The sequence below is a fragment of the Struthio camelus genome, chromosome 3, assembly GCF_040807025.1.
Source record: "Struthio camelus isolate bStrCam1 chromosome 3, bStrCam1.hap1, whole genome shotgun sequence".
Lineage (NCBI taxonomy): Eukaryota > Metazoa > Chordata > Aves > Struthioniformes > Struthionidae > Struthio > Struthio camelus.
The window spans coordinates 94,191,161-94,215,263 of record NC_090944.1 but is presented as its reverse complement, the minus strand read 5'-3'; the positions used below and the strand labels follow the sequence as shown (position 1 = coordinate 94,215,263).

General features: G+C 36.5%; 1 protein-coding gene across 35 annotated transcripts in view; it reads left to right on the top strand.

Moving 5' to 3' along the window:
• Nucleotides 1-24,103, top strand: part of AFDN (afadin, adherens junction formation factor) — a 142,623-nt gene that overhangs the window by 44,220 nt on the left and 74,300 nt on the right. For 27 of the 35 annotated variants that reach the window (XM_068939151.1, XM_068939171.1, XM_068939160.1 and 24 more), the window contains exons 5-13: nt 657-817; nt 1,869-2,026; nt 8,125-8,236; nt 8,628-8,795; nt 10,552-10,596; nt 15,564-15,658; nt 16,511-16,773; nt 19,652-19,721; nt 21,395-21,513. In XM_068939151.1, the coding sequence (XP_068795252.1) occupies nt 657-817; nt 1,869-2,026; nt 8,125-8,236; nt 8,628-8,795; nt 10,552-10,596; nt 15,564-15,658; nt 16,511-16,773; nt 19,652-19,721; nt 21,395-21,513 (1,191 nt within the window). The remainder of the gene's footprint in view (nt 1-656; nt 818-1,868; nt 2,027-8,124; nt 8,237-8,627; nt 8,796-10,551; nt 10,597-15,563; nt 15,659-16,510; nt 16,774-19,651; nt 19,722-21,394; nt 21,514-24,103) is intronic. The other 8 variants (XM_068939173.1, XM_068939172.1, XM_068939148.1 and 5 more) reach the window with 1 other exon arrangement.

Below are 24,103 nucleotides of genomic sequence, written 5' to 3'. Positions count from 1 at the left end.
ATGGAGTACACCCGAAAAGATGTCATTAGTGTTGGAGTTTTATCATACCCAGCAAGACAATGAACGATGAAAAGTTATTGGTTGATAAAAGATTCTTACTGATGAAAGAATTTTGTTAAGCAGGGGAGATATAATAGGATGTACTTGCTCAGCTTCCTTTTTTTTTTTTATGAGATCATGTTTGTTTTTCATATATCTAGGTCTGCTCTGCAGTTATACTTCTCCAGTGTTCTTCAGAGCATGATCTTTCCAGCATTCTGTGCAGTTACTTAGCTTGATCTTATTTTTTTTTAATTAATGCACTTAAATATAATTCTGCTTTAGCAAAGAAAAAGCATGAGCTGGAAGGACATCCTAATTTTGCTTCCAGATGATTTTCAGAATAAAGCTGAAGGTGTCACGTAAAGTTTCTGTAATGCTTCCAAAGAGGTAGAAGGCCCATTTTTTTTCCTTCTTGAAAACTTAACTTGGTTGTTGCATATTTTAGCTGAGTATGAACAATGTTAATCCTAGCAGAAGTACAGTTTGCAAAGAAAGGATCCCTTGCAGTAGTTTAGGTGGTCTTCTGTTTATGTATAGATCCTATTTGATCCTTTATGAAGTGATGAGGATATATGCATTTTAGGCTTTTTTTTTTTTTTTTATTAACTTGGCAGTGAGAATTCTCGCCTTGCAGCTGAGGTTTACAAAGATATGCCTGAGACGAGCTTCACTCGCACAATATCCAATCCTGAGGTAGTTATGAAACGGCGGCGACAGCAAAAGCTAGAGAAGAGAATGCAGGAGTTTCGCAGCTCTGATGGCAGACCAGACTCAGGTACTTAGGTTACTTTAGGTTAAGCTGTTGTTAGTCTCGTTACTGAGAGGGTGTTCTTATGGCCAACAACTGTAAATTCAAGTTAATGTAGCCATAAAACGTTTTAAAAAAGTGTTGGAGAAAGCAGCAGTTATCTGTGGTGGAACCGAATGAAGGATTTGTAGAGGAGTGGGTCCTGGAACTAATGTCAAAGCTTTCAGCGATGAACTTACTCATGAGAGAGAGTTTGCTTATTGGTCCTGCTCTCAGTGCTAAACTGGACAAGAATGAAGACCAGAATTAAACTTCAGAAAACTGACAAATTGGACAAGTCTTGTGAAATGACTGTGGTTCATTTTACTAAGAACAAACTGAAGGATCTGCACATGGGAATATAATCAGTAGCCCAAGTACAGATGGGCAGGAATTGTTCAGATCTGCAAAGAGGCATCTAGTAGATCTTGTGGATCACAAAATGAACAAGCATTTCAAGTTGGAGGTGGGGCTAAAGACCTTATTGGCTGCATAAACATCAGACTTGCATTGTAAAACAAATGAACCAATTTTCTATTCTTATCAGTATTGATAAAAATCTCAAAGGATGTATTGTGGTCAATATTGGCTTCTGACTGCCAAGAAAATTGAGTGTCCGTGGAAGAATAGTGAAGAATGAGTAGAAATGTAGAAAACGTGACCTATGAGGGAAATCTTAAACAGACGTTTTGAAGAGAGGAGAGAAGTTTGAAGAGCAGCACAAGCTTGCTGTTACGAAGATGGGAAAGATCTGTTCTTTATCCGTTCGTTATCGCTATTTCATTTTGACTTCAGGGTCAAGAATGGTAAAGACAGTGAAGCGTGTCAGCTTGCCTAGAGAACTTAGGAAATCATTACTAGAGGTTTTTACCAATAGTCTGCATGAGTAATTCAGGGATAATATAACTGATCTTGTGTTGACTAAATGACTTCTCAAGGTATTCCTTACTGTGTTTCTAACAGAAAATAAGAATTGTTTGCATGTCTGTATCTCTCTTGATGCTCTGGTAGCACTGTTAAATTAAATTTTATTTTCAAGGTGGGACGCTGAGAATTTATGCGGACAGTTTAAAACCAAATATTCCATACAAGACAATCCTGCTGTCCACTACAGATACTGCAGACTTTGCAGTCATTGAAGCACTGGAGAAATATGGTCTGGAGAAGGAAAATCCCAAGGATTATTGTATTGCTCGTGTAAGTGAAGCTACTAAGTCAAAATACTTCTCATGCTACTTCTTTGGTTCTGTTCCTTCCAGAAATGTAAAATGAAATAGCAAAAATTCTGGTAGTTCCATGATTTACATATATATATTTTTTGATTTAGCAACCTTAGTAAATTTTTACTTTCTGCATAGATAAACATTAATAATCAAAGGAACATATTTCTGTATTTGGTGCTGTGGTATTATGCTGCCAAGTGCTTGTGCTTTGCAGATGTATAAACAAATAGTTAATCCTGCAGGTATCTGAATAGTGCTTAGTTTGTGCGTAAGCACAACTAAATGAGGCTGCCTTGAGGCAAAAGTGCTTACTCCAAACGCCATTATCAAAAGTACATTATATGCGATTGCCTTATGCCTTTCAGTGGTTGCTTATCATTACAGATACTGAAACTTAAACTTATTTGTGGAATTCAATTATTTTAGGAGGTGTAAATGAATTAAATAAAATGTCCATTTCTTAAAGAGGTATGGATTTACCAAAAAGACTCATGGACAGTATTGATTTTAAAAAAAGTATAAACTTCTAGCCATATCATCTCCTGAAAAAGGAAGGATGATTGGATTTGAAAACGCTTGACCCTTGTTTGAGTCCAATTTTTTATTATATTTCTGGCTATTAGATGTCCAATAATCTTCATTTTACTGATGCTTTAGATGAAAGGAAAAAAATGTTTATGTCCTGTTGTGTCTTGCCCTTCACCCTGTGAGGCACAACCCTTCCCCCCCGCCCCCCCACCCAGTGCTTGAAATGCCACTGGAAGACATTAAGGAAGCATACATTATTTGCCATTCCTCATGCTCTCTAGTTGGTCTAAAGGATGTGGGTGTTTATCTTCGAGTTGCTTTTGGCTTTGTTTTTTATGATATCTTTTACTATCTGCAGTGTCTACTTTTGCTGTGCTTAAAGCCTCTGGTGTTGCAGCTAGCTTGGAATTCACATGATTACCGGTTTTAGAGTAAACTAATTGTTCTAATTGCTAACAAGAAAACTCTGTAGTAGTGACTTTATAGTTCCATAGCGGTGAACTAACTCTAGTTTCCATTGTTTCAACAATTTTTTGTTTTAGTTCTAGGTACATTTTTAATGAGGTGCTGGATATTTTGTCTGCATCTTCATTAGCCTGTAATTGTGGTCCCAGCTGTGAAAGTTAACGTTAACTTAATTGCAGTAAAATTTTAAATAGTCTTTTATTATTGAGGGGAGTAGTTTTGTAAGTAATAGTTATTAGACTTTGATTTTTGAGACAGTATATTAAAAATTTGTATCTCAGTTGCCATGTGAAGTATTTTCTATGTGCGGTTTTAGTTATGTCAAGGCCATGCTGTTCACGTTTTAGTTTCCGTAAATGAAACCGGATGATTCTCAGTTGTATCTCCTATTAAATGCGCTGCTGATCTGATATGCTAGTTCTTGTGCTAATTTGAGAGAATTGCGGGTAATAGCACAGGCATTGCAGCCTTCTTCAGAATTCGGAAGATAACTTTGCAAAGTCTATTTAGTTCAGAGTTGGAGGTTATCATGATGCATTATGAAACTCTTATATTTTGGAGACTATATTGAACTGATTTCCCACTTACGTACCTGGGAAACTGTTGCAAGGCACTGCTGTGGTGACCCCGACCACCTCTCACTGTTCTCTTGTCTTGTCTGGGAATGCCTAACATAAAAAAAAAAAAAAAAAAAAAAAAATTAAGGATGTTGCATTGATCTTGGGAAAGATTAACAGAGTCTGCTATGACGCAAATTGCTTTATATAAGTATCTTCTTGATATGGTAAATTTGTTGCATGTTGAATGATGTTAAATATGTGAGCGATGTTCACTGGCTAATAACAGACCTTTTTTGTTTTTTGTTGTATACCTTCTTTTTTGTTTTTTGTTTTATACCTTCAAATGTGAAAGACCTTGCCGTTTTGTTCTCCAAAGTCATTGTAGCTGACTGAAATCTATTAGGCCTGTCTCAGTGCCTCTGCTGACACAACATATGGATCTTAAATATGAAAATGCTTCCATTTTTACTGAGTACTTTTAAATTACCTAATTTGAAAACCTAGTTTTTATCCAGTATCTTATGAAGTTGCTTTCTTTGCTTGACAAAAATTAAATATCCTAGATTAAGCTTATTATACTTTTTCAGTATTATTTCCATCTTTGGAAACTCTCAAATACGGTGCTAAATAGGTTTCTTGGCAGTCTGCATTTCTTTTCCTAACTCCACTGACAAAACATAGCTATTCTTTACTGTTGGCAGGGCTTTTTCCTCCTTGTTCTTCTGACACTTTACGGTGTTCCGTGAAAGACAGATCTTAGAGCTTTCTTGTATGTGTTACTATCTTTACTTTCTGTTAAGTTTAAAACACTTCAAGATTAACGGTTTACTGTATAACTGGTTTTGTGTTGGTGGGGATTTTTAAAATGTTTTGATCTCTTTGGGTAGCAGGTGAAGTGTCTTTGGAGAAAACTTAAGTAGTTGCCATTTACTTGGCTGTTAAAATGAATTTTGAATTATATGACAAGACCTTTATAGGGCTGCATAAGTACCTGTAATAAAGTTCACTCACTTCTGAAGCTTCACTTGAAAGGTGAATATTTTAAGATTTTGTTTTTCTAACGTTTATCGTTGACAACTTTTGTTGTAAGCGGCAGATTCCTACCTTTTTCATATTCTGTTTTGTGGTGTATCATGCTGTACCTTTATGTTCAGTTCTAGAGCGCTTTTCTGTGTAATCAAGTAAATGCAAGTTTGTTCCAATATACATTTTGGTTGTTTCAATTCACTTAGTTTGAGTTTCCCTGCATAATATAAGGTTCACTGCACATCTCTCAAGGTGTCAAATTAATTAGACAGTCTTCCAAGCTGCCTGTGCATATTCACTTATTTAGGGCATAAGACTTGAGGCATGCAGCAAGCCAGTTAACTCTTAAAATAGAATCTTGCTTATACCTTTGTTTTAGCATATTTTAGCATTTTTACTTGAGGATAAGAGGGGAAAAATAACTTTTTGTAGTGTCAAGCAAAAACATGCAGTTCATCGCTATTAATTCTTTTTTTAAAAAGAAATTAGACATTTTAGAAATGGTTAATTAGACGTTTTTAACAAGTCTCACTGTTTTTTCGGGGGTATGGGCAGAGCCTATGCTCCAAATTATAAGGGAAATTGCATGAAACAGTCATCAGTATTGTTGCTGTTTTAATGATATTCATTAAAAGAGTATGGAACTATAATTCATTTTATATATATATATATATATATATATATACACACACACACAGAGCAAAAGATACTACTTAATATTTTATTTTTAAAAAAAGTGAGTTGGCACAAGAGCTTATAGAAGGCCTATTACAGCTTCTCTCTCTCTCTCTCTCTCTCTCTCTCTCTCTCTCTCTCTCCTCTTTTTTTTGTTTTCTGTTTTTTAATAAACTCTTGCTACAGATAGATCTGCTAACTCAATCTTTAGCTAAACTTAGCCCTAACTTTTCACAGAGGACTTGAGTATTATCGTCAGTTACTGGTTTATCACAGCAAATGTCTTAGAAGATAAGTCTAAGTTACAGTAGGTTTCATTTAGACTTCCTACCTTGTATTTTCTGCATATTTTGTTGCATTTTGAATGAATATATGTAGAAGGAGTGACTTTATGATACTCATATATGCTTATGAATGCCATTAGGAAGAAGCCGGATATATCTGTAATGACCAATTTGTTTTAGATTGTAAGTTGTCAACTGACAACCTACGTTTATGAGACTTGTGATCTTAAGCTGGTTTTACCCATCTCTATTTCCTACTTCATTGCAGAAACCAGGGGAAAGCTCGTGCCTGTTTCTAGCACTCTGTATAGATTTAAATTCATTACAGGATATTAAACTTCATCTTTTTTTTTTCCCCGATATGAACGTAAATCTCTACTCCTGACCTTAACTTTCTGCTTTCAGCAAACAAATGATAAAAAGGAGATTCTGAAGTCAGGTAACGGTCAAAAACCGATGATAACATAAACCTGTTCCCATGTCTTCCCATTGTTTAAAAATGTGGAATTTTTGGTTTTGTGGTAGACACTGAGGTAGTATTCTCTTAAGAGGTAGAGACGTTTTATAAAATTGCTTCAACGTGATTGGAAGTCTCCTGGCCTGCATAGACTCTGTCTTGTTTTCTGTCTCTTCCAAAAACTGGGTTGCACTTTTTTTTTCTTTTTTTAAATGAGGTTTATCTGAGTTTATCACTTTATGCTTCTTGTGGGATAGGAGGAGTATTAACCAACTGGGAGAACCAGGGGATCGGTGCTTTTGTGACTCCTATTCTTTAACTTGTCTAGTTCACCATTGCTGCTGTCAGCTAATCCAAATGTCCCAGAGAACAGAAGTTATATCGGGGTCAAGTTGTAGGATTTTTTTTTTTATATTTCTCATCCTTCCTCTAATTTCGATGTATTTGAGTATTATTTTGGTTTGCTTGCCGATCTCGGGTAATTTTTTGAGAATTGTTCATCCCCTATGTAAACACACTGTAAGCCTATAATTTTTCATGTTTAAACTAGTTACCGTTTATCCCTAGGGCTTTAGAGTTGTGGAATAGTGGCTTGTTGAACAAGACTTGCAACACAGCGTTATTTTAATTAGCTAATCAAAATTGCCATATGGGTATAATTGGTGGTTTTAAAAATTTGAGATGTGAAGTAGAGAAGAGTGGTTTGGCAAGATAAAATTTGAATGTAGATATTTTCCATTTCCAGATGATGTATGAATTCTAATATTTTTCTCTCTTTATTCTGTAATATCTTGTCTGTTTGAAAATCTAATTATAGATAATGTAATTAGGCCTATGTTTAGCCAGGTTTTGCATAGAAAATGTTCTAGGGAAAGGCTGGTGACTCAAATAAGTACTTTTGATCTTAAATGTACTTGTTTCCTGCTTGGAAGAAGATGAAAGGAAGTTTGAGGTAGATCTGTGAGAACTTAGTTAATACTGAAATGGGTGTGGAAAGGAGGTGACAACTAGAACTAAAGGCCTCTTGAGGGATGCAGCACAATAGCATATGGTAGCTGATACTTGCCTTACTTCAGAAGGTATTACTTAGGTCGTATTTCAACAGAGGTTGAAATAATTTTTGAATAGTTTATTTAAAGTAGAGCTGTCTGTAAATTAAGTAACATGGTTAGGATCACAGATTGGGGAATAAAGAATAATTTTTTTAGTCAGCCTTGACAAATCCATCTTTTATTTGGAGGCCAGTTGTGCGTTGTAGTACTGACTCATTCTGTCTTTTGTTTTATCGCTGTGGGAAACAGTAATACGAATGTGAGTGAAATAACTGGCCATGTCTCCTTTAGAGTCAGAACTTGTTAATCAAGCTTTCCGCCTTCCTCTAGCTTGTAAGAAGTTAGTTGTAAAAGGTATGAATACTCTTGTGCTTCTGTTCCCAAAGTATACGTACCTTTAAGGGAGAATCTAAGCTAGGTAGCATGAAACATTGTTGTCAAAGGCACCTTATCCTCTATATAGACCGGTTGATTGCGTAAGACAAGGACATGTAGGTATCCCACAAATGAGATGCTCTCTCTGCCAGTTTGTCTAGTCATTTCTGAAGATGCTTTGTGTTGCTTTATTAGAAACGTTTCAGAAAAAGTAAAGACTGTTTTCAGGATGTTGGATTTATTAAGATTTTGTAGGATGGGTGTGTGAGAGAGTTAAAAAGTGAAAATGAAATGCCTGTGGAGGGATTAATAAAGGAAATACCAAGGTTCCTTTTGTTTTGGGGCGGTTCTTGGTAAATTGGAATCATTTTGTTTGGTAGAAGATGATTGCATCTAACTTAAATGTAACTTGGCTTTTTTTTTTTTTTTAATATGTCTGTTTTTTTTTCTGGGAAGTGTGACTAAGACAAGAGGCAAGGAAGAGAATTAGAAAAAGCCTTGCATAGCTAAATCCATTTCAAGTTACTGAATTCATTTGCCTTATCTCCTATTATAAACAAAAACAAATTAGAAGGGAGATATACTCCCAGATCCTGTGTTCTAATTGTCCGATAAGAACTCTGTGAAAACTGATAATTATTCCTTTCTAGGTCATGCTTCCTCCTGGTGCTCAGCACTCTGATGATAAAGGTGCTAAAGAAACTATTCTTGATGATGATGAGTGTCCACTTCAGATATTCAGGGAGTGGCCTAGTGATAAAGGTATGTCTAAAAGCATTAAGAGATTTTTGTGCCTTGAGTATTGTAAGCCATCAGTGTGGACCTCTGAAGTAGGGAATTGAAAATGTATTTAGAAGTATTTTGTTTTCAGACACTTCTCAAGCTAGGTGCTTTTAGAGTTCCTTTCTGTTTCATTCAACGCTGTTTATAGTAATATATCTTTAGACAGTAGAAGAATTTTTACATTTTATCTTAAAGTTTCTAAATTCTCCAGTGAAGAGAAGTATGGTATGTATAATTTAAAAGATTTAATAACTGGTAGGAATTTAGCAAGCTGAAAGCCACTCTGTAGGGTAATTGCAAATTCATAGATGTGTTTGTGTGCTTGCTCACTGATAGTGAGACTCAAAGGACATATAATACTGTGTTTTAGGAATACTAGTCTTTCAGTTGAAAAGACGGCCTGCTGACTATATCCCAAAGAAATCCAAGAAAATAACTGATGGAAAGCCATTAAAAGGGAAGGAAAGAGCTGACGGGTCTGGCTATGGCTCTTGCCTTCCTCCTGAGAAACTACCGTACCTGGTAGAGTTAAGTCCAGGTAAGAGTTCTGGTTATATAGTAATCTAAATTATACTGTTAGTCATTTGGATTTTCTAAAATCTTTACTTGAAAGCAGAGGAAAGTAATGTTGGCAGTGTAAGTGAATGTTGCATCAGGTGATCTTCTGATGTCAGATTCTGCATTTGAGATAAATGGGAGGTAGAGCTACATATTGCTATAATATTGATGTTTTAGTAGCAAATATTTGGAGGAAAAAATATGACGAGGAGAAATGGCATGGTTTCAAGTGTATGTAAAGGAGTAGGTGTTTCAAAATCAACAGCCCCCTCAATTCTCAACTTACTTTGGATTTGAGAATTTAAAACTTGATAATAGGTGGAATGTTTTAACATGTCTTACGCCTCTTAAACCACAGTAAGAAGTTTTATTCTCATTGTTGTCCTGTAACCCACCAATCAATATGGAAGACTAAGTACACAGAAGCCTAACTTGTTGAACGAAGTGTAGCTACTTAGATGCTCTTGGAAGCTTGGAGAAGGGGCGCTTTAAAAACTATGCGTATACCTTGTTCAAAACACTTAGAGTGGATTTGTGATAGATTCTTTGTAGTGAATAGGGCTTTTTGGGGGGGGGGGAATTGCTGAAATTTGGTTTATCTTACGCTCTGAAATATACTGCAGGAAAGTTCGTAAGGTATACTGGACAGGGTCATACTTTAGAAATACATTTTTACAAGGACCAGAAAGTGATTTTTTTTTTAAATCACACTTGTTTGCAAAATGGCATATAAATCATTTTTCAGCCTATATTGACTCTTCAACTCTTTAGCAAGACTGGGTTCCGTTTTAGACCTCAGGCTGCTTTGTAATCTGCAATTAATTTTATGATCTAAGACCAGCCTGGGGAGCTTGCTTTTTTTTTTTTTTTACAACGTAGTGTTTTCAAAACACGTATAACCTTTTTTACTCTCAGTTTTTACTATCTTGTTATTTAAATAGTTTGGATATAGGCTCTCACTCTTTTGTGATGTAGTTATTTGTAGTTCTTTCCTTAAATGTAACTTGCGTATACTCAGATATCTAAACAAGTGGTTTGCGAATCGGGGTCTGATTGTTTGCTTTTCAGGAGGCAAGGTTGGAAGTTGGTATTGGAAACTTTGATTTTAACCTTTTATTTGCTGCTCTGATTATAGTTAAATTAGCTTAAAAATTGCCAGGTTAAATCAGCAGTACGTAGACTATATCAAATGTATTTTGTATTATGTTTTAGAGCTTGGAGTTAGACTGGCATGTGAATGAGGGTTTTTTAAATAGTGCTTCCAATTTCTTTTTGTTGTTGTTCTCTGAACTCTTACTTTTCATGGAGCCTGGTTACTTTGGTATTAAAGCACTGTGTCTGGGCATCGGAGCAAGACATCCATTAACTGAGAAAGGAAAAACAATCTGAAGTGACACAGGTGGCAAGGCTGTGTACTAAGCCTTTGCACATTGCCTGCGGGACTGACCTGTTGTTCGTGTTTTTCTTCTAACAGCTCGTTGTCACTTCTTCTAAACAAGAATATGAATCGTTCCATTCACTTGCTTTGTAGCACTGATGTCTTTATATGCTATGCAGTTTCTAAAGTTGAAAGAGTTACATGCACTGCATCCTTATAAATTGAACAAGTGTTGTCTAGATACAGTTTCACCCTTTCCTGTCTTTTCTTTTCCTGCTTTCTTCCGCATGTTCTGCATGGTATCTGTCCTGTTGGTGCTGCCTTCACCTGGGTCCTCTGCATGTGTTTCTAACCCCAGGGAGAAGGAATCACTTTGCCTACTACAACTATCACGCTTATGAAGGTAATGCTATATTTTAATACTCTTCTCTCACTAGTCACTAAAAACATCGCTAGCTAACATCTTTTGTTTCTTTTTGACAAATGAAAGGCTATCTTGCTTATCATCTTTCTTTTTTCAAGGAACTGCTTCTGTGAAGTATTCTGTCTTGTCAGCTGCAATTTAAATTTTCTGTCTGTGAACAAACATCAAACAGATCATGAATGTGCTACCATCCAAAGAACTAAACTTTTCGGGTTAAGACTGCTAACTGACTTTCCATAGCATGATCTACGAACAGTATATTGATAGGAAAAAAAAACATTCTTTGATCCATCTGCTTGCAGAATGTATAGGTAGTTAAAAAGTGAGTTGGGTAAACGGTGTATAACTTAACTGTGCTTTTCAGTGTTTGAGGTGATGGATAAAATCAATGATTTTTGTTTATGGGAAGTTTTTGAACCAGTAGAAAAGCAATTTCACTTTCTTCTCTGACGTTCCACTGCATCCTTTGACGTTTCTACTTCTTGTCTGGTGGTGGTGTCTGACAGAAAGAGTGTAGATCAAAGAGATTTAGCTACATCAGATGGTCACAGTAGAGTATTGTTAAGTTTTAACTGTAGTATTTGAAATTAATAACTTAACCTACAAGTCATTATGAAACTTTGACTGTCCTTATAATTTAACAAAATGTGCAGGTATATCCTGTTTTTACCAAATAGAAAGGAATACAAAGCCACTTTCTTCTTTTATTAAGAATTATAAACATGAAATATCTACCAGAATAGAATTTCTGTTTTAATTTTTTTAGCATATATTTCCTCATCTTATTTCCTAGACTGCTGTGAAAGTACTATATTTGTCAGTGTTGCTCATGTGTTCATGGCTGTGGAATATAACGTGGAGGGTTAAAGAATTCTTCTAAAACTTCTACCTGCAGTGTTCAAGTCTTTAAATCAGACTTCCATTTCATTAAGGTTGTCATTCCAGAAAGCGGAAAAGTTTTGTAGAGTGTGCTGAAGTAGTAAGCCTAGATTTGTACTGCAGGAGTACCTGACTGTTAGGTGGAAAGCTTGAAATTTAAGTTGTATCTCAGTGGAGGAAAAAAAAAAAAAAATATATATATATATATATATTTATATATATATTTTACCGTTTCTTAAATCTTATCCCAGATTGTGAAAAGTAGGTTTTAGTATGCTGAAGTCCAGACTCTCTCTTCAGAACAAAGCATTTCAGAATATTTGTGTTTATTGGAGCTATGACTCCTGTAGAGATGTACTTTGTGTCAGAGCATTGGCTGTGTGTGTTCTGCCAGATAATCCAGTTTAAAATACGTGATAGTGGCGGTCTCCTGAACCATCTAAACACGCACACGCATCCACATGAATTTAGCTCTGTTTAGCTCTGCTGGTGTTATTTAGTCATGGGAGTCATAAATGGAATACAGGCATCTTTCCTCCATGCCATGTGTTTACATATGCATGCGTATAAAATAATGAACAAGTTTCTATAAATTTTCTTTATGCCTTTTGACACTCTTTCTCTATTGTTTATCTTGCCCATCTTTCCAAGAACTTTCAGCCTTTTCAAAATTTTGAATTAAAACAAAATATTTGTTTTGTCAGATTAAAACCCCTAAATGTATTATTCCTTTTTTTTTTCCCCTCACAAATCCTGGACCTTAAGTAATATGGCCTTAAGTCATGTGTACCTCCTTTCTGAGCCTTCAGGAGTTCTAAAGTTTGGCACTTGATGGCTTATTAAAACCAAGAACAACCTTCTTCAACTTTCGTACTGTGAGGAACATGAACTTTGCCATAGATGTGACAGAATCTGTAACATGCTGTAATGAGTTATGAGTAATGCCTTCTAAATAATATTTAAATGAGCTTCCAGCTGTGGAAAATAATGAAATAAAAGGCTTAACGTTTTAGTATAGTGCAGCCTTCCTTCCCTTCTGCATCCCTTACTTCTCCCAGAGTAAAATTGCACTTTCTTAAACACCTTTTGTTCTTTATAGAACTTGTAGTAATTGTACTCAATGTTAAGATACCTTTTACAGTTTAAAAAAAAAAAAAAAGCAGCTTTTACTGATGGATAGTGACATATGTGCTCCAAGTAACTTACAGTAACTCTTGAATTTTTCTCATTTTTCTGTTACAAGCATACTTTTTTTTTCTTTATCTAGTGCTGTAGTTTTAAAATAAATTGTTGTTGTTGGATTGGCCAATCCAGAGAAACAAAGTCATCTTAATTTGCCTCAATAGAAACATTTGGATACTACAGAGTATTTATTGTGTGAAAACACATATTTTACACGTGACGTACATCTATATTGAGGATATGTGGCTGTAGGAGATAAGAATTTATTGGTAAGAATGTGATGTTGATCGACTTATTCACAAGTGAATGGAATGAGATCCAGAAATCATCCCGAATGAACATCTTTTATACCTTATTGTGTGTTTTACAGAATATTTCAGAAATATATGGGAATATTTTGAATTTTTTTTTTCTTTTTAAGATGTCAAAAATGAAGATGCATGGTGGGGGGGAGGTATATTTGGTATGAGGAGAAATCTCTCCACAATAAAGCTTAGCCTCTAATCTGTATGTAAAGGACTCAGGAGTAAGTATCTTAAGAAAATAAGAATAAAAGCCCTAGATAACTAGTTCTGGTTTATGCCACTGAATTTGAAATTCTTGTATTTTTGTGCGCGTTTGCCCTTGATTCCAAACTGAATTTTATATCTTCTGCATATGAGTTTAGTAAAACTGGGATGTGGATAGAAGGAGAAAACGCTTGACTGACGGATTAAAAAAAAAAACAATAATTCAAAGCTACTCTAGGTTTTGACACACAAATCGTGGGGAGATGTAATAACGATTCAGACAACTGGGGTTAAGCAGCTAAATGTATTCAGTAACGTCTTACATATCTGCATTTGGGCATGTAGAAGTTGAAGCCATATAATTTGTGATTAGCATAGTGAAGGATCAAAAAACTGTATGCATTTTAATTTAAATTTGCTGGAGATACTGTTAACACTTGCCAAGTTTATGATTTAGTGATATTAGGTGGCTCACAATCAAACAGTGGGAGCTCAAGGGGAAAATACTTATCCCTGTGTCTGAACAATTGTTAAGAGGAGCTTTTTTTTTTTTTTTTTTTTTGGTCACGGATAACATACTGCTATTATGACACAAATTCTAAATATATTCAATAACTTGATATTACTCTAGTATCAGTGCTTAGTTTTGGTGCATGTAGGGGCTGGTATATCTGTGGTGTATCTGTGGGCTGTCTCTGTCTCAGCCTGGTGGTCTTGCTATACTCTGCTTTTTCCTCACTATTTCCCACTCCTCATTCCCAGATATATGGGGTTACTAACTCTAATTTATTTTCACACTGGTGTTAGTGAGGACCTGATGGCCTAGGAAACTTTGGAGTTGATGTTCTATGGCAAGGAGTCTTGTACTCCTGGGGCTGAGGAAATAGAAGCAATCCAAATACTGTCACAAACTCCCAAGAAGAAGCTTATTACTTGAAGCACACACAATACTTTTTTCTGTGTTAATACCACGTAAAATTCTAATGGTATCATCCTTCATTGATGCGTTACCCCAATTCCTCCTCTCTCCCCCATTCACTTAATTTTTCCTGTTCTTTTGTACCGTTGCCTTTCTTTTGTTCGTGTCTGCTACTTTTAGTCAGTGTGAAGTTCTCAACTGTTAGGTCTTCTGTGTGCTGTTGGCCTTAATTCATTTAAATACTGTTCACTGAAGGACCGACAGAGTACTTGGGGATGAAGAAGGTGCAATGTTAAAGTTTAGATGGCATGAATTTTGACTTTAATAAATGAATAGTAATGCTGGGAGTTTACGGTTCATCTTAGGTTTATGGATTCTCTGCGTTTATTGATGTTAATTTAAAATTTGAAGGTGACTAATATCATACTGAAGAGAGTATCACTATATATGCTGTGACTTTACTAATATTCTCTAGTGTTTTGGGGGGATGACTTGAAACTATTCTTCACATTCCCAGGCAAGACATTTTTAGTCTTGTAGCCTCTGTTTTTACATTCTCCTTTTGGAGAAGAAATTGGAGAGAAGTCAGAAGTTGAAGGTATTAGTTTAGTATCTAGTAGTATTAAGAGCTTTAATGTTTTCTGGGAAGTGGGCAGGATTCATATGTATGCTAAAACCCATCTATGTTGGCTGGTGAAGACAGCAGCTAAATTTTGTGTTGTATCCTGTGTATTTCACTACGGTTTACTTTATTTGGGGAACATATACTCCTAGGGGGGGAGGAGGACAAACTACTAGAGTACTCTGTCTCTGACCTCATTTTCTGCAAGATGAAAACATGGGTCACAGGGACTATAAAGATAAGGCCATGAGTGTAATGGTCCTGTGTTTGGTTCCTAAAGTGGTCTTGGGAACAATTTTTCTAAGATTCTCTTTTAATATCAGCCTGCTATAGTGTCTGGTGAATGGCAAACTGTGTGGAATGTTGGCCACTTGATAACAGATGTTGTTGCAATCTACTTTTAGTAACAGTAGTGCGGTGCAGATGAAAAATCTGTAAATAGTATTATTATAATACATAGGTATCTTATTTCATAAATCATTTATACCTGTATGGGTATGCATCATTTTTGTTACTCTCTAAGCTTTTGTATTGCTTAAACTACTAAATAAATACAGAAATGTTTTTGAAGTATATTCAGGGTAGTAATTCTTGATTACTTTGTTCTTTGCAGTTGTAGAAAACGACCACTCTGTTGCATGGGCCATCCTTACTTTCTGTGTTTTCACACAATGATGGAAAATTTTTAAGTGTTTTACCCAAACCCAAAAGAATCTCACTCAAAGTTATGTTTTGGATAATACTACTACTTTGAACAAAGCTTCAATAGCGTAGAATTGTTGTGTGAGTATTTGAGCTTTAATAACTTGCAAATGAATATTTGTTTGCTCTACAGATGGTTCTGACTCCAGAGATAAGCCAAAGCTCTATCGTCTACAATTAAGTGTCACTGAAGTGGGAACTGAAAAATTTGATGAAAATTCCATTCAGGTACGGGTAGGTGAGTCGGGGGAGCAGACTCAAATGAAAGTCTTGATCTGGTCTTCGGAGAGTCGTGTGTAATTGTGGAAAATAGTTAAATGTTCTGTGAATCTTAAATCATTTAGCCTCTCTTAGCAGTAATCTCAGACTTTCTTATAACGTTCATATTAATGAAGAGCAGTTAAGTTACCCTTGAAAGCTAGAAGCAACATTGCTGCAATTTCTTGTTTATTTTCTTATTTCTTGATCAGAACATTGATTTATTTTATTTTTCCTATCTTATTTTAAGAGGAAAGTGAGGATTTCATTATTTAACATGGGATGTTCTTTTTCCTCACTGGATTGTTCTGATGATACATATCGGTATGATCCCAGCTGCTTACTGTTGTCTTGAGTCTTTAGCCTTGTAACCCGTTTGAGTGAGGTAGGATTTCCTAAACGTGGAAAAGCCCGAGCAAAGTTCACGCTGAAGAGACTCTTATACCAACCCTAGGTCTGTATCAGTGCAGCCTTGACTGATAAATACTGCCTTTTAAGATACAATGTTGAAACAGCAAGCAGAAGAAAACGTAGTTACAAACAGCATACTTACAGCCAAAAAAGTGAAAAATTCTTCATTATTGGATTTTTACTGCACATTTTAATTAAAAGACTGTTTTAATCATCTGTGTTTGACGGAAAGTTGAAGTGAAACTTGACTGATTTTAGTACCACACTTTTGTGTTAAATTCACGAGCAGGCAAAAGTATGTTACTAGTCTGTAAATAGGGTAAGCTGTGACTTGATCTTTTGGGGTTTTTTTATTTTGCTTCTGAAGCAATATAATTTAGTTTGTTCTATGTTAACTGTTTTTATTTCCAGTTATTTGGTCCAGGAATTCAGCCTCATCATTGTGACCTCACTAATATGGATGGAGTTGTTACTGTAACCCCAAGAAGCATTGATGCTGAAACTTATGTGGAAGGTCAGCGTATTTCAGAAACGACTATGCTGCAAAGTGGGATGAAGGTTCAGTTTGGGTCATCTCATGTATTCAAGTTTGTGGATCCCACTCAGGACCATGTTATTCCTAAAAGACCCATTGATGCAGGTCTTATGGTCAAAGGTCCAAGACACAAAACTGGGTGAGTATCATAAGTTATTATCTTCTAATTGTGGTGAAGGGTAGAGCCTTGGAAAGAAGAGGGAATGAGAGCTTTATAGGTGGCCTACGATTAGAGCATGCTTTTAAATGAGTTCTGAGTAACTGCTTACAAGTGTTCAAAATACAGTAACTGTTTTAATACTTGAGCTCCACCTTGTGATTTTTTTTAGGATTAGCAAGTGTCCATTTCATTATTAAGTGTTCAGATGTGTTTCCCTGAATCTCATTTCTATGTTAAAAACAATCAGAAGCATTATTTTCATATGATTTCATAGCCATTCATACAACCTCCAGGAAAAATAAAGACTTTGCTGAATGGTTTTGAGGAGCTTGGTTTTCATTTTTCCTCTAGATAGTGACTTTCTAAGTTTCCCTAGAGATATTCAGAAGTGAAGTGAGCATCTACAGTAAATTTGTTTACTGTTAAAATAGGGTGCTAACCGTTTAAGTGTAGCAGTCGCAGTCGTTGTTACAGTATAATTACTTATCTTCTTCCTTTTGTGTTTCAAGGACTGACAGTCCAGAAGTCCATCCTATTGTTTCTCTACATATTCATGTTTTTGTGAGAGGTACATAGTAAAAATAGTGATTATATTTTTAGTGACTTGTACAGGCTCAGGTGTCCTGTTCAGTGGCTATGTACATATTCAGGAGAAAGATGAGCTGAAATTTGGGTTGTATACCATGGAAGATGCGATGCTTTTTATTCCATCCTGTCTGGGTCCAAATGAAACTACTATCATAGTATGCTGTTGTTTAAAAAAAAAAACAACAGATTTTGGCTTGGAGATGAATGAAGGACACCCAGAAAAGGAGTCTCTTCTGACTAATTTGCTGAGTTAATTCAGATGTATATTTTAACCAGTTTTTTTTTTCTTAACTTTATTTTAACCTGAAAGTATATTGTGTGTTTGTTGTAAACAGAGAATCTTAGAAAAGATGTTTCTCCTGTTCTTTATTAAAGATAAAAAAATGAGTCATTCATTCAACTGGAAATAGGCTGTTTTCATGCATGTCTTGCAACAAAAAAAACTACACTGTGTTTTTGGGAGGAGAGTAATACCTGTAACCTATACTTAAAGGGTATAAAATGTACCAAGCCCGCAAACAGAGCATGTCTATTAGTATGGACTGTGACATTTAGATTTTTTTTTTTTTTAAGGCAGAGTCCCAAGATGTCCAATGATGTCCTGTCCTTTCTCTTTGCCATGGGAAGGCACCTTTTTGCCTTAGACATAACTAAAATTTTACTAGCCGCAAATCCTTATATGTCTGTGATCAAACTTGTGCAGAAGAATTTTAACCTTCTTAGCTATGAGATGAAGGAATTTTTATACAAATAACCAAAAAGTGACAGGACTCAGCGAAGGTGACTTCTTTAGTTAAAACTGCAGCACATTGCATTGGACTGTTGCAAGCTTTAAAAACACACGAGTGATTTTCTTGTGCTAAGAGGTTCTCCTGCCATTCCTCCGTCTTCTCCCCCCCGCCCCCAAGCTAAGTTCCTCAATCTTGGTAGTGATGAATGTGCTTATTATAATCGCTAGATTTGTGGTCCAGTTTGAGTGAAATACTTATGAACCATGTGCAGTTTTATTCTATACCTCAGCAACTTTAGACTTGTGATTTTAGATTTGAAAGCCTGGGGACTCATAGGCTGAAATTCACTCTGCAAGAACTCTGTTTCTCTGTGGCCTCTTGTAGATACCTGAAAGCAAGTCTACTAAGTCGAAGCGTTAATAACTGGTGTAGGGGACTTCTGTATTACCAAAAAGTCAGGATGTCACTGTGATTTCATGGCAGTGTTTCCATCCAAGAAATTCTGTAACTTGTGATCGCTTATCATTATAGTATCTGTTGGAATTCTTCTGAGCATTCATTGTTTATCTGTAATGGGATAGGCAGCATATGTGCAAGCTTGTGGGTGTCTCATCCCTGACCCCTAACTTTCATTTGGCCTCAACCCCTTATTTTTTCTTCAACTGTTCATTGGTTGTAGGCCTCACTAGTAATAGTGGATTTTATGCTAGTGTCTCACCCAAAATAGAGAGAACGTGGGTTGCCGTTCTCATGAGTTATCATCCCTTTAGTAAGAATTAGAGGGTTTTTTAATGTTTTTAAAATGAAAAGGGAAAATATATTGATTCCTGTAGTGATTAGTGTAATATGGGTCTTGTTAAAGCTTGCACTTGAACTCTCTTTTTAGTTGGTAGAAGTAGTAAACTCTTTAAAAATCCCTGTGCAATCCACTTGCATTTGTGAAATAATTCTCGGTTCAGGCCAGTGATGTGATATTTCTGCTAAAACCTCTAGCTCCTTTTACATCTAGCCTGCAGATCAATTAGCAAATGCATTCCTGGTTTTATGTAGTCAACTGCAAAGCACTATATTACTCCAGAGCTTTACGTGAACAGCAAAATCCCTGGCAAGGGATATTGCAGCTTGAGCAATCAAATAATTTAAAAATCTTTCTATTATCTGCTTATTCTGATGAATAATGCGTTATTTTGATTTGTGGATGATTTAAGTTGATACGGTGGATGTGCATTTAGTATTGAAGACCTGAGTAAAAACTTAGGGCAAGTCAACTGCAGTGAAAACATCATCAATCTATTTTAGTGCTTTTATCTATTCTCAATTTTTCAGTTGAGGAAAAAAAATGCAAGAACCAGTTTTGCCAAAGGAAATGATCTGGATAAATATTTGTAGTCCTTTTATATAAAGAATTGATACAGTGGTTTAAAAAATGAACATCAACAGGAGAGTCTTTGTACTGCAGTTTACTAATTTTAGCTACTCAGTGCCTTGTTTAACTGTATAATTTCTAAAAAGTACTTTGAATGTTGTTTTGCTTTTAGAGCTGTTCAGGAAACCACGTTTGATCTGGAGGGAGATGTTCACAGTGGAACAGCATTACCAACAAGCAAGGTATTATATTATGGCTAAATTACAAATAAATAATAAAAGCTACAGATCATACTTAAGTTAGGCCAAAATTACAACATTGGTAGTATTTGGTAAAGTGCTGCCTGTTCATCGTTCTCCCCAGCTATTTAGTTTTGTGGGCTTGGATATTGTGTGCATCTTTTTCTTCAGTAAGAATATTTTGTGCACGTTTCTGTTAGCATTTGGCATGCATTCCGTGCCAAAAACGTAGTAACTTGTCTTTTAGAAAGGAAAACTACTTGTGCTTGGAATAAAGTTTTAGGAGAAATTGGTTAATCACAGGAAGCTTACATGCAGATGGAGATGCATAGTAAAAATGATACATCAGTATGCCATACATGTAGCGTATGACTGTTGTCATTCGTTACAGAATAAATTGAATGTTTTATCGCATTCACATTTTATATAAAATTTGAACTCTAACTAGGCTTTTAAAATTTAATGCGTGCGACTAGTGACTTCAGTAGAGCTCCTGAACACACGTTCGCTAAACAAATTGTCTCTGCAATCATAGTTATAAACATTTTATGAAGTAATAATCTTTTTCTTCTTACTTTTTTCCTGCGCTGCGTGTCTGCTAGTAGTTGCATTTTCCAAGAGCAAAGAAAATGAGTAAAATGACACAACAGTTAATGCCTTTTAGTGGTACGATCACATGCCTCAGCTGAAAAGAGAGAATGAATTGTTTCAGCAATCTGAAATGTAGTAATCGTCCCATAAATGCATTTCCTTTTGTGTTTTATTACTGCTGTTATCAAATGCAAATTATTGAAAAGAAGCTTTGTGATACTGATAGTGCACTGTTAGTGTTGACAGTACTCTGATAGGCGTTTCTTTCATGACGTTTGTAGGGGGGAAAAAAATAATTAAACTATCGGAGGTAATGAGGCACACTTCTCCGTATGTTTTCTTGTGTCAAAGCAAATTATTTAATCCTAGAAATTTCTTAAGAGATGTGAAAGTATTTAATATTTTATTGATATTTTATTTTCTACAGTTTTTACTGAAAAAGAATTACTGTAAATTTTGCTGCTTAAAGCACTGTGTTTCCGATATGATTTGAGATGCAACTGGAAAGCTTAAATCAACAGTTTACTGTTAAGGAACCCATGCAACTAAAGAAAGTAAATTAACTTGTACATAAAGATTGGCATGGTTTGAGTTGCGCTTTCTAGTTTTAGAAAGCTACGTCCTGTCTATCGTAGGAGACTATGCGTAAGAACAGGATAAATTATGATCAGTAGTGTGAAGACTGGAAACTATTGCAGAACAAGGGTAGGAGAGCTTAGCTGGTTATAAATTTGTTACTATGCTTTAGCTTTGATAATGAAAACTTCAGAGACAGCCAGTTTTTATTGATAGCTGTGTAACTTTTAAATAAAGGCTTTTGGAATTTTCATGATATATTCTGGCAACATTTAAGAAATAGCCACTTCTGTCTGCCCATTGCGGTATTTTGCATTGCAGATGTGCTCTTGGATGTTTCATTGTGATGACAAAATCCACTGAGTTGCTCTGTTGCGTTCTGTGCTTTTTTCTGTTTAACCCATTCCTTTCCCTAGCTTCAAATTGACACTTCATTTTAATAGTGCCATACACAAATATTGGCTAATCTGATGTTTCCTTGCTATACCTGTCCTACTGTTTTGAATTAGAGCACCAACAGGCTTGATGGTGACAGAACATCATCAGCATCCAGCACAGCTGAACGAGGAATGGTGAAGCCGATGGTTAGAATAGAACAGCAACAAGATTACCGCAGACAAGAAAGCAGGTAGGCAAGTGGTGATCTGTAACTTCTGAGGGGGAAAAAAAAAACTAGTACATTTTCCAGTAGATCAACAGTGAATTAAAATGTTTTGAACTACCTATTTTTCTCTATGGAAAGTAAGATTTCCTTTGAGATCTTACTCCAGATAAAACTCAGGATTAATAATCAAAGCCTGGAGTTCAGAATAGTAAAAATGTCTTCCTTTGTTTAAACATTCTGTTATTTGTAGTTCTCTTTCTGTAAAGTCAAGCTGGTAGTTTGTTGTTGGTTTGTGGTCAGGCCCTTTCATATGGAATGCCTTTAATTACAAGAATACAGTTCCTTGAAATTTGGCTTCATTTGTCATTTGCATGGTGATGGTAACAACTCTGGAGAGGAAAATAACCAGGTTGTTCCTGTTTCTGTAGTGTTATTGGCAACTCTGGTGAGCCAACATTTCAGCTATCTCTGTGTGCCTTCATCTTGCACAGGTTATGTATGGGTTAGCACCTGCTCCTTGATTTTGGTTTTATGATATATCGGCTGTTATTAGGCAGATGAGCGTTATCCCATTTTACCCATAGATAGTTCCTTTTTTCAAGGGCGCAGTGCCACTTTTCATACCCTGCATATTCAGTATGCTTCCAAAATCATGATGGAAAACAGTCTCCAGCTCATATGCCTTTTTCCAGTTCTTTGATCTCCATATATTCTTAATACTTTGTTCAAATTCAGCTTGTGTGACTTCTATCCAAAAGGTACCCAACTCCTCCTCAGAGAATGTCCTTTAGTATCAACATTGCCGCAAAAATTGTTTCTACTTCCCATCATAAATAGAAGCTGGGAAAAGAGAGCCCCTTTCACATATGTAAGGTTGGGTAGAAATCTGGCACAGTATATTTGTCACATGTGATACTAGATACTTCTCTGTGTGTGCATATATGTGTGTGGGGGGTGGTGGTGTGGGGAGTGTGTGGCTGTGTACACATACATACATACATACATACATGCAGCCAGCAGTGTGCCCTCGTGGCAAAGAAGGCCAATGGGCTTCTGGGTATTCTGAACTGCCTTAGGAAGAGCATTACCAGCAGGTTGAGGAAGGTGTTCCTTCCCCTCTGATAAGCGCTGGTGAGGCCGCACCTGGAGTGCTGGGTCTAGTTCTGGGCTCCCCAGTATAAGAGAAGTATGGAGCTACTAGAGCGAGTTCAGCAAAAGGCTACTAAGGTGCCTAAGGGACTGGAGCATCTCTCATATGAGAAAAGGCTGAGAGAGCTGGGACTGTTTAGCGTGGAGAATGAAGGACTGAGGCCGGTGGATCTTAATCTGTGTATAAGTTATCTGAAGGGAAAGTGTGAAGAGGATGGGCCATACCCTTTTCAGTGGTGCCCAGTGACGGAACGAGAAGCAACAGGCACAAACTGAACCACGGAAAGTTCTATCTGAACATAAGGGAAAATAGAAAAAGAACTTTTTTTTTTTTATTGTGAGGGTGACTGAACACTGACACAGATTGCCGAGAGAGGTTGCAGAGCCTCCATCCTTGGAGGTATTCAAAGGCCGTCTCTCTGGGTCCTGTGCAAGGTGTTCTAGGTGAGCCTGCTTGAGCAGGGGCATTGGACTAGATGCTCTCCGGAGGTCCCTTCCAACCTCAGTCGTTCTGTAATTCTGTGGAGAGAGATGCGCTTTTGTTACACTTGCAAAATACTAGCTAGGTTTTTCTCCTTTTCTAGAGATCTTTATAAGAGGAGGACAGCCCCTAAGTATATTCTGAAGATTTGCGTATGCATATACATTTTATTTTAGAATAAATGCTAAGAAGCAACAATGAAGCAGACAGCAAACCACCAATAGTAGAGGTTGTTTGAGTTAGGTAACATCTGTACAAACTGGGCAATTAAAATCTATGGGACCTGCTGGGATGCATTTGAGGATGCCTAGAGTTGGCTGACATCACTGCAAAGCGACTGTTGTCTTTGAAAGGTCGTGGAGAGCAGGGGAAGTTCAGAATGACTGGAAAAGGAGCAAATGCTACACCCCTCTAGAGAAAGGGCCAAAAGGCAGATCCGGAAAACTGCAGGCCAGTCAGATTTATTTTGGTCCCTGGGGAAAATTATGGAACAACTCCTCATAGGAGCTATTTCAAGGCACATGAAGGACAAGGATGTGATTGAGAAAAAGCTAGAGTGGGTTTACCCAGAATGAGTCATGCTTGACCAACTGACTGGATTCTGTGATGAAAGAATGTGCTTAGTTGGACAACTTGCTCAGTGGACATCATCCACCTGATTTTAGCAAGGCGTTGACACAGTATTCCAGAAAATCCTTGTTGATAAGCTGCTAAGATGTGGCCTGGGTAAATGGACAATAAGATGGATGGAAAACTGGGTAAACTGCCAAGCTCAGAGGGTGGTGGTTAAAGGCTCAAAGTGGAACTGGCAGCTGGTCAGGAGCTGAGTTTCTCAGGGTCAGTGCTGGGTTCAATACTACTCGATATCTCTATAAACAGTCTGGGTAGCAGGACTGAATACTCCTTCACCAAGTTTGTGGATGATGCCAAACTCAGAGAAGTAGATAAGCCAGAAAGAAGAGAAGCTGTTCAGGCCGACAAGCT